General features: G+C 42.3%; 1 protein-coding gene across 20 annotated transcripts in view; it reads right to left on the bottom strand.

Annotated features, from left to right (window-relative positions):
- The window catches only part of CCDC18 (coiled-coil domain containing 18), a gene marked incomplete at its 5' end in the record, with an annotated part of 112,471 nt that overhangs the window by 71,295 nt on the left and 23,955 nt on the right, over positions 1 to 17,221 (bottom strand). For 10 of the 20 annotated variants that reach the window (XR_014774867.1, XM_084758740.1, XM_084758746.1 and 7 more), the window contains 7 exons: positions 2,075 to 2,196; positions 3,735 to 3,831; positions 6,405 to 6,533; positions 11,757 to 11,863; positions 12,980 to 13,138; positions 14,917 to 15,091; positions 15,524 to 15,667. Coding sequence is in view for 19 of the 20 variants with exons in the window: in XM_084758753.1 (XP_084614879.1) it covers positions 2,075 to 2,196; positions 3,735 to 3,831; positions 6,405 to 6,533; positions 11,757 to 11,863; positions 12,980 to 13,138; positions 14,917 to 15,091; positions 15,524 to 15,667 (933 nt within the window). Of the gene's footprint in view, positions 1 to 2,074; positions 2,197 to 3,734; positions 3,832 to 6,404; positions 6,534 to 11,756; positions 11,864 to 12,979; positions 13,139 to 14,916; positions 15,092 to 15,523; positions 15,668 to 17,022; positions 17,164 to 17,221 lie in introns of those variants that run through there. The other 10 variants (XM_084758738.1, XM_084758739.1, XM_084758737.1 and 7 more) reach the window with 7 other exon arrangements.

Raw genomic sequence — 17,221 nt, 5'->3', positions numbered from 1 at the left:
AAACATACCTCAACCTAATAAAGGCTATCTATAACAAACTCACAGCCAACATCATGTGAGAAGGAGAAAAACTCAAAGGGCTACAAAATGTTAACTTCGGGGCATGAGGCATCCATTACGATCACGAGTGCACAGCGGCTGCCACAGCCTGCACTATGCCTGCACACACTGGGTCTGTTAGAAGCTACCACTGCCTGCACTATGCCTGCACACACTGGGTCTGTTAGAAGCTGCCAGCACCTGGACTATGCCTGCACACACTGGGTCTGTTAGAAGCTGCCAGCACCTGGACTATGCCTGCACACACTGGGTCTGTTAGAAGCTGCCAGCACCTGGACTATGCCTGCACACACTGGGTCTGTTAGAAGCTGCCAGCACCTGGACTATGCCTGCACACACTGGGTCTGTTAGAAGCTGCCAGCACCTGGACTATGCCTGCACACACTGGGTCTGTTAGAAGCTGCCAGCACCTGGACTATGCCTGCACACACTGGGTCTGTTAGAAGCTGCCACTGCCTGCACTATGCCTGCACACTCTGGGTCTGTTAGAAGCCAGAAGCAGCAGGGACAATGGGGTCCTACTCCTCTCTGGGGAACTGCGGATGGATTTGGAAGGAGGGAGTTAATGTCTTCAGCTGTATACTACTGGTGAGCCCGCCAGACTCTAGGAGATAGTTCAAACACACAGACACAGAGACAGCCCTGGTCACACAACAACACGAACATGAGAATGAGACTTGGGAAGTGGAGCTGAGAAAATGGAGGAGGGAGGTGAGAGAGTAGGGAAAGAGAATAACCAGAATATATTATTTACACATGTGGAACTGTCAAATAATAAGTTTATTTAATATAAATATAAAAATGTCAGATCAGTATTAGACTATTTGCATGACATCTGCAAGGTCATGGATTTAATCTCAAGTATTGGTAGGTGGGGGAAATGTCATAAAAGAACATTCTAAACATAAAAATGATTTTATAGGTACTGAAGAAATGGCTCAATGGTCTTACAAAAGACCCAGGCTCAGTTCTCCATACCCATATAGGTTCCTGTAACTCCAGCTTTAGAAACCCAACACCCTCTTCTAGCCCTGAGGATATGGTACTCACAAGCACAACCTTCCCCGAAGACAGACACAGACATATACAAAATTTAAAATAAAAACAACATTTTTTTCAAACGCTATTTTATAAACTATAAAACAAAAACTTTAGTGATCAACCATTTCGTCAGAGTATACTTAGCAGCATTTCACTTCTCAAAGTACAAGCTGTAACTGACAGCGTGAGGCCATAGGAATTACTCTAGTAATGTATCTACCAAGGCAAAAATACTAAATGTACCTACCTTAAGGAAAATGTGCTATAACTATACAATTAGACAAAAAAAAAAAAAGTTTTGATTGCTCTCCACCTTAAATTAATAGTCTGAGATGAAGAAAATGGATTTAATATTACCTTCTGAAAGTTGACCAAATTATTAGTTAAGAAAAAAAATATATTTTATAGAGCAACAGATCATCTTTAATCTAAATTAACTTACATTTTTAAAAAAATGTACTCATCATTGTTAGTGTGTGCGAGGCTTGCTGCGGCACTGACAGAGAGGCTACTCTCCTACTTTTTTGTGGGCGCCAACAACAAACTCAGATCAGCAGACTTATACAGCACGTGCCTGTGCCAGTTAAGACACCTCACCAGTGCCTAATCTACCTTAATGAATACGGAAAATAATGGCTACTCTCCGACCCTCTGTTTCTTCTTTTATAATATTCTTCAAAAGCAATTGCATTTGGTGATTTTCTTCCTGTTTAAGCAACTTTACCAGCTGGGTAATGTGCTTACACTCTAACACTCTGTCTATGTTGATCTCTAGTAGTCTATACTTACAAATATGCTAGAAATAAGATGTTTTGTTATATTTAAAATGACAGCTTTATACATAGAGAAGTTTCAGCCATAAATCTCAGCCTTCTACATTACATAAAAGTCCATATTTACAGTAAAAAAATGTATTTAAATGTTTCCTTTCTTCCCATTTGCACATCAAAAATATTTTTGCATAATAATGTACCTGAATTTCTCTTTCAAAATATCAAGTTCACTTTTATACAGATTGCATTTTCCTTGAAGCCTTTTGTTTTCCTTTTCACAGTTACTAAGATTTTTTTCTAGTATTTCTTCTTCAGCTTGAACCTAAAACAAAAAATTTAATATACTAATATAATCATAAGCTTTACATTGTTTCAAGCTAAAACCAGGAGTATTGGTTTGGGAAAGAAACAGGAATAAGCTAAGCACTTCTTATATTTAGGTCCCTGGACCTGTAGTGAAAAGAAACAACATAACACAAAAGACAGGATGGAAGGTATTACTACTTACTCAGAAATCCTTCCGGGGGGCAATAACAGATTGACAGGAACATGTCACCTGAAAGCAAAATGCTAGGCCAAACATGAACCAGGCAAGCAGTTCAAATAGGGATTGTACACCCAAGTAATTAAGAGAAGCCCTGCAAAGCCGGGCGTGGTGGCGCACGCCTTTAATCCCAGCACTCGGGAGGCAGAGGCAGGCGGATCACTGTGAGTTCGAGGCCAGCCTGGTCAACAAAGCGAGTCTGGTCAACAAAGAGAGAAGCCCTGCAGTGCATGTCTTTCAAATTTTTAAATTTTGTTTGTTTTTTTGAGACAGGGTTTCTATGTGTAGCCTTGGCAGTCTTAGACTCATTTTGTAGACCAAGCTGGCCTTAAAATCACAGAGATTTGCCTGCCACTGCCTCCCTGAGTGCTGGCATTACAGGCATGTACCACCATACCCAGCCAAAATTTTAATTTAAAAAAATTTAAATACTCCCAACAAAAAATCCACGGGGACCCTCCTCACAGCTCAGACTACCCAGGTCCTGACCCTCCTCACAGCTCAGGCTACCCAGGTCCTGACCCTCCTCACAGCTCAGGCTACCCAGGTCCTGACCCTCCTCACAGCTCAGGTCCTGACCCTCCTCACAGCTCAGGCTACCCAGGTCCTGACCCTCCTCACAGCTCAGGCTACCCAGGTCCTGACCCTCATGAGACATACTCTCAACACACAAGCAGGCTGAGGAGATAACTCAGGGCTGAGAACAGGGACCCAAGTTCAGTTCCCAGCTGCCTGTGGCTTGAGCACCAGCGGATCCAACTTTCTTCTGGCCTCCATCGGCACCTACGCTCACGTGCATAAAGCCCCCCACCGAAATAGGACATTTTAAATATTTAAAATGATTTAAAAGCCCATAAAATTAAAAGCATGTTTTCTCTCTTGGGGGTCCTGGAACTAGCTCTGTAGGCCAGGGTGGCCTGAACTTTGCCTCCCAAGTGCTGGGATTGAAGACACGCACCATACCGCCTGGTTGAAATAAGTTTTTTTGTTGTTTTGGTTTGGTTTTGTTGGGTTTTTTTGTTTGTTTGTTTTTTGAGACAGGGTTTCTCTGTTACACAGAGCCCTGGTTGTCCTGGACTCTCTTTGTAGACCAGGCTGGCCTCGAACTCACAGAGATCCACCTGCTTCTGCCTCTCAAGTACTGGGATTAAAGGCATGCACCGCCACCTAAGCCAAAATAAGTTTTATTACAATTATTTTATTATGAATAAAATCTTTAAAATTATTACTCAATAGGTAAAAACATTCTACGTACTATCTATTTCAGATGAGGACAGCACTACGAGACCCTGAATGGGAACAAATACTTGTCTCACCTTTTCCAGTTTCTCAGCCACCTTTTCCTTATACTGCTGGAAAGCCTTACTCAGCTCCTCTGCGTTATACAGAGCTTCGTTCCTCTGTCGTTCGGCTCTGAAGAAAAGTAAGGAATTATCTGCACTCAGAAGTTAATCTTAAGCAAATCTATGTACATGTGTCTGCATGCAAGTGGGTTTGTGTTGTACATGGACATATGTGGTGCATATGTTTTTGTATATGGGTACACATGTGTACATGGCTACATATCCATGTGTTTGAACATGCATTTGGAGACCAAAGGTCATTATCAAGTTTAAGTTTCTTCCTCAGCTGTTGTCCACTTCACTTTTTGAGACAGCACTGCATACATGTATCTGTTATCTCAGCACTGGGAAGACGGAGACAGGCTGCTGGGAACTGAACTCAGGACCTTCAGAAGAACAGACAGTGCTCTTAACCTCTGAGCCGATTAAGTTAATTTTTAAAAGGTACTTCAAAAGCAAAAGCAACAAAAACAGAAACTTTTCAGTAGACAAGGCAAACAGATCTCTTTCAGATGGAAGCCAGCCTGGTCTAGATAGTAAGGTCTTGGCCGTCCAGAGTTACATAGTGAGACCCTGTCTCAAAACGAAAACAAAACCAGTAATTTTACTAATATAAAACTGAACAGTTAGACTCTAACCACCACCGTGCACTGTTTAACCTCCTGGGTGAGCCTGATTTTCTTCACACTGCTTATATTTAGCTAAGAGCACTAAGAATCATTAATCAATATCATTTCAATACAATAACTTTTTTATATTTAAAATCACACCCATCACACCCTTTCTAGTATAAAGGAAACTTGTGACTCTTCTACTACTTAAGGCCAATTACAGCATTTATAGTCTTAAATCTTTCCCTTCAGGAACTTTGTTTTCTGTATTTCAGCTTCTTTAAACAAATTTCAAGTGAAAGTATAATTAATTTCCTAAATCTACAGGGTTCTTTTGATTTGGTTTGGTTTTGTAAGACAGCATCTCTCTATGTTGTCTTGGATGTCCTGAAACTCTCTATGTAGACCGGGCTGGCCTAGAACTCACAGAGATCCTCCTGCCTCTGCCTCCCAACTGTTGGAATTAAAGACATGTGCCATTATGTCTGCCCCTCGATAAAGATTTGTAGTTGTGCTGTTAAACTCTTCAAGGCCCTCCCCTTTTTAAAGTTTTTTCCTCTTTATCAGTATTTACTTAATTTTTTGTTCATGTGAGTCATCAGCTGTATGCATGTGGATATGAGTGTATGTGTGCACACCACGTGGGTATTGGGCACGCGACCAGGTCCTCTGAGACAGCAGCCAGTGCTCTTACCCACTTAGCCGTATCTTGGGCCTTGAGTCCTGAATTTTTATTACTAAATCTAATAATTCCTAATAAGTGTGTGAAATCATTCCTTTACTGTAGATTTGTTTTTCTCCTTGAAATTCTTTTAGGTTTGTTACATATTTTGGTACTAAATATAAATATATACACTCAGAGCCTTTTCTGATTTAAGTGTTATTTAAAATCCAGGTGTGACAGACATCTGACACAAGAGATCAGCAAGAAGGGGCTGTCAGCAGTCAGGACCCACACAGGAGAACGAGAACCAGGTCCCACAGACTGTCCTCTGACCCCACACGTGTGCTGTGCGACGTGAGCGCACACGTGCTGAGGTGGGAAGTCAGACCTGACTCGGCAGTACTGCTTCCTGCACGTCCGCACCCTACTCACTGACTGCAATGCGTCTACTCCCGTTTCTTCCCTGGCAAAAGCAAAGTTAATACTCTAACCAGAAGGAAAGAAAAACAGAAGGAAAGAAGGGAGAGGAAGAGAAAGGGGAAAGAAAGTGGACAAAATGGAAGGAAGAGAGCCTCTTATCTAAGGGCTGCAGAAGACCTGGCAGCTCTCCTTTCATATTTTTTAGCTATTATATTCTAAATCTCTTTGAATATCCAAGTACAAAGCTTATCTGAGTAAGTGTGACTTTAAGAATATTAAACGACATGAATTATACAATAATTAAATTTTTTTAGTATGTATTTACTTTTTTTAAAGATTTATTTATTGCTATGTACACCTGCAGGCCAGAACAGGGCATCATATCACATTATAGGCAGCTATGAGCCACCATGTGGTGTAGGCTCAATTTTCTTTACAAATATATTTTATTACCATCTTATTAACCGAGAGTACCTTACTTATAACCCAACTAACCTAAACCAGGTGCTGTGGCACACGCCTATAATCCCAGTACTTGGAGAGGCAGAAATATCTCTGTGAGTCGAGGCCACCTGGTCTACAATGTGAGTCCAGGACAGCCAAGGCTACACAGAGAAACCCTGTCTCAAAAAAAAAAAAAAAAAAAGGAGGGGGGAGAGGGGGAGAGGGTGCTAGAGAGATGGCTCAGTGGTTAAGAGCACTGACTGCTCTTCCAGAGGACCTGGGTTCAATTCTCTGCACCCACATGGCAGCTCACAACTATCCTATAACTCCAATATCTGACACCCTCACACAGACATACATGCAGGCAACACATCAATGCACATAAAATAAATAAATAAATGTTAAAAGGTTATTTGCTTTTAAAGAGACATGCTCAATGTATAGCAGCAATATAGCACTGACAGGCTCAGCTCTCAGTACTACACATATGTAAATCCCACATACCTTTTCCCTTGTTTACTTTGTTCAAGTAAGTCCACCTTCAGTTTTATACACTCCTCTTTGGCCTCTTGTAAACTGTGCTCCTTTTCAATCACCATTTTCTGACTCTGCTCTAATTTATCTTCTGCTTCTCTATAAATAAAAAACAAAACTTTAAGCTGGGCGTGGTGGCACACGTCTTTAATCCCAGCACTTGGGAGGCAGAGGCAGGTGGATCACTGTGAGTTCGAGGACAGCCTGGTCTACAAAGCGAGCCCAGGACAGCCAGGGCTACGCAAAGAAACCCTGTCTCAAAAAAATAAATAAATAAACTTTAAAACTATTAAGATGATTACTGGAGAAATATAAGAATAATGTGACACAATTACTTCAAGAATAATTAAATCTGTAAGTTAAAAAGACAAATATATAATGAGAAAGGCATATTCTTAAATTATCAATAGAAAACTGTTTGTATTAGTCAGGTGTGGTGGCATAAGCAGGCAGATCACTGTGAGTTCGAGGCCAGCCTGGTCTACTAAGTGAGTCGAGGACAGCCAAGGCTACACAGAGAAACCCTGTCTTGAAGAAAAGAAAAAAAAAAGGAAGCAGATGATTTTTATATGCCATAAAAGAACACTCTCATCAAATGAGAAAGCCGTGTAAAGCAAAAGCTCCCTCAGATTTCACACTCAGCGGCCGAGCACGGTGGCACCAGCTATACTCACAGCATTCAAGAGGCAAAGGCAGGAAGATCAGAAACTCAAAGTCATCCTCAACTACAGCGTTTACAAAAATAAACATATTTCATATAAACTAGAAGCACTACATACTTCAGAAATGAAGCAAATATAATTGCTAGCATTTCTACAACCAAAAATGGTTTTGACTGTTCGACCCAATGAAGAACATAAAAATGGAAAAGTAACAAGACATACAAACTGAGCAAGAACTTTTTTGGTTTTTGTTGATAATTATCATTTAGTTACCTAGAATACTAAGGACATTCAAAATAAAATATTAGAATAACAGGGGCTGGCGAGATAGCTTAGTAGCTAAGAACACTTGGTGATTTTTCCAAGATACCAAGATTTGATTCTCAGCAACTATATGGACATTTAACTTCAAGCCCAAGGAATCTGGCAGCCTCTTCCAGCCTCCATGAGCAGCAGGCATGCACACAGCACATCAGACAAGACACCACACAAGCCTCCATGAGCAGCAGGCATGCACACGGCACATCAGACAAGACACCACACAAGCCTCCATGAGCAGCAGGCATGCACATGGCACATCAGACAAGACACCACACAAGCCTCCATGAGCAGCAGGCATGCACACGGCACATCAGACAGGACACCACACAAGCCTCCATGAGCAGCAGGCATGCACACGGCACATCAGACAAGACACCACACAAGCCTCCATGAGCAGCAGGCATGCACACGGCACATCAGACAGGACACCACACAAGCCTCCATGAGCAGCAGGCATGCACACGGCACATCAGACAAGACACCACACAAGCCTCCATGAGCAGCAGGCATGCACACGGCACATCAGACAAGACACCACACAAGCCTCCATGAGCAGCAGGCATGCACACGGCACATCAGACAGGACACCACACAAGCCTCCATGAGCAGCAGGCATGCACACGGCACATCAGACAGGACACCACACAAGCCTCCATGAGCAGCAGGCATGCACACGGCACATCAGACAGGACACCACACAAGCCTCCATGAGCAGCAGGCATGCACACGGCACATCAGACAGGACACCACACAAGCCTCCATGAGCAGCAGGCATGCACACGGCACATCAGACAGGACACCACACAAGCCTCCATGAGCAGCAGGCATGCACACGGCACATCAGACAAGACACCACACAAGCCTCCATGAGCAGCAGGCATGCACACGGCACATCAGACAAGACACCACACAAGCCTCCATGAGCAGCAGGCATGCACACGGCACATCAGACAAGACACCACACAAGCCTCCATGAGCAGCAGGCATGCACACGGCACATCAGACAAGACACCACACAAGCCTCCATGAGCAGCAGGCATGCCCACGGCACATCAGACAAGACACCACACAAGCCTCCATGAGCAGCAGGCATGCACACGGCACATCAGACAAGACACCACACAAGCCTCCATGAGCAGCAGGCATGCACATGGCACATCAGACAAGACACCACACAAGCCTCCATGAGCAGCAGGCATGCCCATGGCACATCAGACAGGACACCAGCACATCAGACAAGACACCACACAAGCCTCCATGAGCAGCAGGCATGCACACGGCACATCAGACAAGACACCACACAAGCCTCCATGAGCAGCAGGCATGCACATGGCACATCAGACAAGACACCACACAAGCCTCCATGAGCAGCAGGCATGCACACGGCACATCAGACAGGACACCACACAAGCCTCCATGAGCAGCAGGCATGCACACGGCACATCAGACAGGACACCACACAAGCCTCCATGAGCAGCAGGCATGCACACGGCACATCAGACAGGACACCACACAAGCCTCCATGAGCAGCAGGCATGCACACGGCACATCAGACAGGACACCACACAAGCCTCCATGAGCAGCAGGCATGCACATGGCACATCAGACAAGACACTACACAAGCCTCCATGAGCAGCAGGCATGCACACGGCACATCAGACAGGACACCACACAAGCCTCCATGAGCAGCAGGCATGCCCATGGCACATCAGACAGGACACCACACAAGCCTCCATGAGCAGCAGGCATGCACACGGCACATCAGACAGGACACCACACAAGCCTCCATGAGCAGCAGGCATGCACACGGCACATCAGACAGGACACCACACAAGCCTCCATGAGCAGCAGGCATGCACACGGCACATCAGACAGGACACCACACAAGCCTCCATGAGCAGCAGGCATGCACATGGCACATCAGACAAGACACTACACAAGCCTCCATGAGCAGCAGGCATGCCCATGGCACATCAGACAGGACACCACACAAGCCTCCATGAGCAGCAGGCATGCCCATGGCACATCAGACAGGACACCCACACAAGGCTGCTAAGAGGCAAAGGTGCTTGCCACCACCACTGATGACTTAGGGTCAGTCCCTGGAGCCCACATGGAATGAGTAAAGTAACTCAGCAGGCTGTGTTAACCTTCACACGTGTGCACGGCATGCTCACAGCACCACCCAACCCAGGGAAGAAACCAATGTAAGAACGTCCAATTATAAATAATTATTATGTGTGATACAAAGACATATACTTGAGTCCAACCACCTGTGACACTGAGGCATGAGGACTTATGGCCAGCACAGCGAGGCCTCCTCTCTTAAACCCACAGAGGTTAAGGTAACCAGTAAGGGCATACAGAAAAGCAAATCTTTCAAGAAAGGGGGGATAACATGTTATAAAAGGTAGAAAAAAGAGACTGGAAGGGTTAGGTGATGTGGGCGATGGGAGGACCGAGTAGGGAGAACACAGAGGGATAGCTAACACTAAAGACCTTTGAAAAGGCCATACGGAATCCTACTACTATAGAAACTTTCTAAAATACACAGATAATGGAGTTACCCCCAAGAAAGGGGGTGCAGTTCTCCAAATGGATACCACACACTAAAAAAAAAAAAGCCTCATCTTACCATACCAGCAACAGAGCCTCTTCTGAGGTACTGGCCAAAGGGCTCGTGGCACCTCGAACTTACAGGCTATTGCCATTGCTCTTAGTTACTACACACACACAAGACAGGGCTCCTCCGTGTGCAGCCTCGGCTGTCCTGGAACTCTCTCTGTAGACCAAGCTAGTCTCAAAAGTAGAGAGTGCCGCATGCCTCTGCCTCCCAAGTGCTGGGATTAAAGACATACACCACCACGCCTGGCTTACCCTCCTGAATTTGATGCTAAGACTCTACTGCTGAAGACACTACACACTTGAGTAATAGAACATGAAAAAATCTAGCCAGTGCTCACCTGGAAGAGTATCCCTACTGACTAACTTTTACAGTGCTCCAAGCTTCTACTCGTGCGCTGGAGAAGAAAAGTTATCAGCCTCATCAAGCTGAACCCTTCCAGCTACACTACAGCCTCTCCTACTAGATGCACGCACAGATGCAGCAGTGGCGCAGATCTTAAAGGAGTACCCAACTTTCTCCTTGCATTCCAGGCCTGCCCATGAGGCAGAAGCCATCCCCAGCACTGTCAACAAGGTGAAGAACTGTGGCTAAACTGCTCATAAACCTTGAGAGAGAATCTCCTACCACTATTCTGTTAGATGAACACAGGATGAAAACAATTCCTAACGAGCTGTTACACCCATCAGTGCATCACTCACCCCCGTCAGACACGTCTCAAAGTTGATGGCAATTCGGAGACCTATAGCTGCTCAATATGCAGAGAATAAGAGCCTATGGGGTGCTCAGCCTTAAAGGACATCGAGGCTCAGAGATCAGAAGGGAAGAGAGAACAGCAGGATATTAAGAGCTAGAGAGTTGCGTGTGACTTTAGAGAAAACAGTGTTTTCCGGAAACCCCAGGGTGGAGAAAGGAAGTTAGGCACAAAGCCCTACCCATAGCTGAGTGCTACTGCCGTTTCACAGTCTCTGAAAGAAGAGGAGTCATGTTTCTTCAATGGTATAAACCCTAGTTTTACTCCGTTACTGCAAACTACAATCCAGGACAGGCCTCATGCATAAGAGTAGTTGGCCAACACCAAATTAATCCAAAATACCTGGGCAAGGTGGCATACACCTTTAATCCAGCACTTGGGAGGCAGAGGCAGGTGGATCTCTGTGAGTTCGAGGCCAGCCTGGTCTACAAAGTGAGTCCAGGACAGCCAAGGCTACACAGAGAAACCCTGTCTTGAAGAACAAGGGGAAAAAAAAGAGTAAATGATAAAATACCCTATTCTTGTACTTAAACTCTATTGCAACAATGAGTATGTACTACATTATTGGCAAGAAATGAACTAATTCATATTAAATACAAGTATACAAATGAGCACCTCAGCTAAAAATAACCCATCTGCACGTAGCCTGAAGCTATAATTAACTAAAATGATGTGTTAAGATATTCTTAGGTCACCAAAGAATTACTGGGAATAAGAGACAATACTAAATAAGAGACAAAAATAGACGTATAAAATAAAAATTTTCAGCTGGGCATGGTCGTGCACACCTTTAATCCCAGCACTCGGGAGGCAGAGGCAGGCGGATCTCTGTGAGTTCGAGGTCAGCCTGGTCTACGAAGCGGATCCAGGACAGCCAAGGCTACACAGAGAAACTCTGTCTCAAAAACTCAAAAATAAATAAAATAAAAAATAAAAAATTTCAAGCTACACAGTGTATTTACCTCAAAACTTTATCTTGAGCTGAAACTTCTGCTTCCAAATTTATAATCTGCTCTTCTAAGATTGGGATGTTGGCTGCCTGCTCTTGCACAGACTCAAGCAAAGACATCTAAAACATAAAGGCAACTTTTATAGCACTGTTTCAGGAACTAGATCTTAGTCTTTCCTTGACAGAGGAGAAGGTTCAATAGAACTCCTCAGTCACTGGCTAAATGAAAAAACCATCTTATCTGTTCTTTTGATCAGCTTTTATATGTATACACCACCATCACAGCCAGGCTCGGCCTTTTATATGTACACACCACCATCACAGCCAGGCTCGGCCTTTTATATGTACACACCACCATCACAGCCAGGCTCGGCCTTTTATATGTATACACCACCATCACAGCCAGGCTCAGCCTTTTATATGTACACACCACCATCACAGCCAGGCTCGGCCTCTGACCTGCCACTACTCTCACATAGCTCAGTATACTTGGGGTAAACTCATATAACAATTCTTAATATCATCCAGGAAGATTAATTTCACATAATTTAGATTTTATATATATGACCAACGTGGAAAATTAGGTGTATATATATTATATATATATATAATTTTTATGACTTAAAAACTGATTTTAGAAAGCATGCTTAATAAAATCTACATAACTCAGAAAAGCATAATAACCCTACAGCCAGCGAAGAAATCCATACTATAAATGGTGGAGAATTAATCTTAGTCAATAATCAAAATATCAATAAGAACTGCTTATGCTTGAAAAGTCAGCTTAGAACATAGAGTCAGGAACAGGAAAGACATCCCGGAGAAAAAAAGAAAAGATGGTACAGCGTCACTGCCATCCCTTTTCCCACTCCCAGAACACCAACAGCAAGGTAAAAGTAGGATGCTTATTATATGAAGACACTGACAAAGGCCTCAGAGATGATGGTGAGAGATACATAACGGGATCAATACAAAGGCATTGCCCCAGGTTTCTACTCCCTGTCTCGTCTTTTGCTGCTTTTTAAGTTTCCAACAATAAGATTTTAAGAAGTTAATTTATCTAAATGAAAAAGTTAAACGTTCTCTTAAATTATCTTCAGATATAATGATTTTTTTAATCCTTGTAATATTCAACTAGCATATAGAAATTTCTACCTACTAGACAAGCAATATAAATATTTTCCAACTATAAATCATAAAATATTATAAATATTCTCTTAATATATCAAGACATACTTTTGCTTTAGATTGTGTCAATTCAAAGTGGACAGATTCTATTTTAGTCATTAAAGAATGATTCTGTGTGACCAAACACGCATTCTGCTGCCTGAGTTTATTAAGCTTTTCTCGAAGGCTTTTAATCTCATGATCCACACAAGCAGATGGAAAAGGCACCTGAAAATAAAGAAAAAAACAAGGTACATTAAATTCCTTGATGTTTATATATAACAAAAAATGGCAATAACTGCTATTAAAATTATTGAACAACTCAGGACATTGAGTATTAGTATTGATAAAACGTGTGTGAGACAACATTCTTTTCTTCTCATAGTAATCCCGGCACTCAGAGAAGCAGAGGCAGGTGGATCGCTGTGAGTTCAAGGCCAGCCTGGGCTACAAAGTAACTCTAATACAGCCAAGACTACATAGAGAAACCCTGTCTCGAAAAACAAAAACAAAAAAAGACAGAGAGAAAGCATATAAAATCATATCCTGGAATGGGTGGCACAGTGGTGCACACCTGTAATCCCAGCACTCGGGAGGCAGAGGCAGGCGGATCTCTTAAGAGTTCCAGGCTAGCCTGGCCTACAAAGCGAGTCCATGACAGCCTGGACTGATATACAGCAAAACCCTTTCTCAAAAGAAAAACAAAAAACAACAACAAAAACTCCTGCCTTCTTTTGCAGCTGCTTTACACATTAACTTTTTCTTTCTTTTGAGACAGATTCTCTGAGTGAAGCTGACCTCAACCTCCCTACACAGTCCAGGGTGACCCTCAACTTCTGACCCTCCTTCCAGGGTCACCATGTTCAGCTTATGAGGTGCTCAAAGCCAAACCCAAGGCCCATGGCTACTAAGCAAGCACTCTACCAACCGAATTATATTCTCAGCCTTTTTGTTTGTTAGTTTGGTTGTTTGATACAAGGCCAGGCTGTCCTGGAACTCACAGCAATCCTCCTGCCTCAGTGTTCCAAGTACTAGGATTATGGGCATGAGCCACTACCATGCCTGGCTTTTTATTATAACTTTATAGTAAAACTTTTAGTTGTCTGGTGACTCTAGATGCATGTAAGTAATTACTCACTTGCCTTTCCTCTTTATACAAAAACTAACATTTTATGTTTTTATTTATTAAATAATATTTACTGGCAATTTCTACACAATAAATACGTTAAAAACTTTTTTTGTTTTGTTTTGGTTTGGTTTCTTGAGACAAGGTTTCTGTGTAGCCTTGGCTGTCCTGGACTTGCTTTGTAGACCAGGCTGGCCTCGAACTCACAGAGATCCACCTGCCTCTGCCTCTAGGGTGCTGGGATTAAAGGTGTGCACCACCACAGCTGGACACATTGAAAAACTTTGTAAAAAATATTTTTTTTATTTATTATTTATACAGTACTCTGCCCCCATGTGTGCCTACAGGCCAGAAGAGAGCACCAGATCTCATTATAGATGGTTGTGAGTCACCATGTGGTTGCTGGGAATCGAACTCAGGACCTTTAGAAGAACAGACAATGCTCTTAACCTCGGAACCATCTCTCCAGCCCCCATTGAAAACCTCTTAACTGTGTTTTTAAAACTTAGTTCTCCTCTAAACTATGAAGTTGTCATTGAATAAAAAGTTAGGCCATAAAAGGAACAAAGTTGGAGCCAGGAGGACGGCTCAGCAATCAAGAGCACTGGTTACTCTTCTCAAGGACCTGGGTTCCATTTCTGGCACCCACACAGAAGCTCACAACTGAAGTCACTGTTGACAAGCCCCGCGTCAGGGGCCCAGCACCCTCTTCTGACCTCCACCACAGGGCAGCAGGCGAATACTCATCCACACATAGTAATATTCTAAAAGAACAACTATATCCCAATCTCAAAGACCATAGTAAAAGACGATAGTGCAAAAGCATGAATAAGATATGTAAAGAAAATGATTTTAAATAATCAGGGTTTAAAATAATAACCTTATCTCTTGGTTTCTTTTGAAAATCAGTACTACCAGATGTTTTACACACTTTCTTGTAAGGTGGGTAATTCAAATGTCCCAGGCGGCTAGATTGGGTAAGTTCCTCCAAAATAAGCCTTTCAGATCTTGAAGGAGTGCACACATAATCAGAATTTTCACTTGGACTAACACTGCTGAACAAAGAAAAAATAATTTCAGTTCTGCCATAGTTTTTTACCACAAATTTCTTCATGTAAGAAAATAATTAGAACTTAGATCCATAGTTATGAACATCAGAGTGTCCCATACAGTAAATCTAGGTTAGTTTTCATGAACAATTAAGTTTCCTGAATCTCTTTACTGTATGTGTAAAAATGCAGCTACAATAGTGAAAAATTAATAACATTCTGGATACATGTTTTATATTGATTCTTGACATATTAAAGATGGACTTTTAATATATAAATGTTAATGTTTCCATTTTTACAAACTATATTGTATTAAAAAGGAACAGAAAAGTATGCCTTAGTCCAGCGGCATACTAAACATAACATACAATGAAATCTAGCCATTTTACAATTATAAATTAATGCTTTTAATTTATACATGTGATTTTATTTCCTTGCCTGGATAATTCTTCACCTAAATTCTGCAAACTCCATTCTGTTATTTTCAGCTCATGTCTTAATGAAGCAACGTCTGCAAGCAAACTCTCCTCCTCGTTGTACTTGCCTTTACTATAGCAGCCTGATGGGCTACGTTCCATCTCCCTAACAAAAGAACAGAAAAGACATTTCTTGTAGTTTGCCTGAAGATTCTGTGGTATCAACCAAAATATTCTCACAGGAATAAAACTTAAGAGGAAACAGTGAAAGACTTTAGCACCAAGACTGACAACCTGAGTTTGTTCCTCAGGACAACAGGTCAAAGGAGAGAGCCAATCCCTACAAGTTATCCCTCAACTGCCACACTCATATGTGTGCACACACACACACACACATTCATGTAATATATTTTTAAAGTGAATTTGCTCAAAGACACAAATTTTAGAGGGTGAATCTAAGATTTAAATCAAGGTACAGTTTTCTAATTAACTTCAATAGGAAGTGTAAGAATTTAATGGTATAAGCCCTCGGCAACTGACGCTGCCACTACAGTCATGTGTTGTTTACCAGGTGAGTAATTTCCTGTCCCATTCACAGTAGTTTTCACATTTATAACCACTCACACTCACAGGCCATAACCACAGATCAAATGGATTTAGAAGATGGATATGGCTACCTTCCTTTAGTCTTAGCACTTAGGAAGTAGGAACAAGTAGGTCTTTGTGAGCTCAAAGTCAGCCAGATCTATGTAGTGAGACACTGTGTAAAAACTAGCAAACAAAACAAAAAAGACATTTAGTGATACAACTCACAGAACTACATAGAGTGAACTTCTGTTGCATCAACTGGTGAGCAGGCCTCTCTAGGGTTATGAAACTAAGTCTCTTAGCCATAAAAGAAAATTGTGACAGGCTGGAAAGATGGCTCAGAGTTTAAAGGAATTGACTGCACTTTCAAAGGGTTGTTATTGCTATTCTGAACACCCACATGGTGGCTCCAGTTTCAGAAGTTTCCCAAACACACACACACAAAGTAAAATTAATATTTTTAAAGTCACAGCATAAGGTCTAGTGTGGTAACACACCTTTACCCTAACACCTCAGGAGGCAGAAGCAGGAGGATCTCTGTGAGTTCTAGAACAGTCAGGGCTACACAGTGAACGCCTGTTTCGAAAAATAAAAAATAAAAATAAAAAACAAATAAAAACTAAAAAGCTTCAGAATTTCTATTCCTGCTAAGAACTTCCTGCATAATCTTACAATTTCACTTCTCTTTCATATTCCATTTAACTTTTTTCACTGTAGCCTCTTTCACTGATTGTCCTTCTTAAAATTTGGGCTACCAATGTTGTAATGCCCATGTATTATACTTGCGTGTAACGTATTTAGGAAGGCTCAGTATTTTGAATGCATAAATGAATAAACTGCCTTCTCCCTCCCCTATTCAGGTAAAATAGTTTGGTACATTTAATTTCCCACTCAAATATCTCAGGAGTGGGGTGGATTAATAAAAACTCTCACCTTAGCGGGAAAAGCCGAGGCCTGCAATTAAATGAGGCGTTTTGTGGATACAAACGTTTCTACATTCGAATTTGCTCCTGCTTAAATTCGAAGACCTTCAGTCAGTTGGTGGCTCAGGGCCTCACATCTATTAAACACCCCCTCCAATTTTATACAGGGTAATGAAGGAGAAAAAAAGAAGAAAATTTAGACTAAAAAA

This window comes from Acomys minous (genome assembly GCF_964271855.1).
Source record: "Acomys minous genome assembly, chromosome: 15".
Lineage (NCBI taxonomy): Eukaryota > Metazoa > Chordata > Mammalia > Rodentia > Muridae > Acomys > Acomys minous.
The sequence above is the reverse complement of the archived record's forward strand: the minus strand, read 5'-3'. Positions and strand labels throughout refer to the sequence as shown.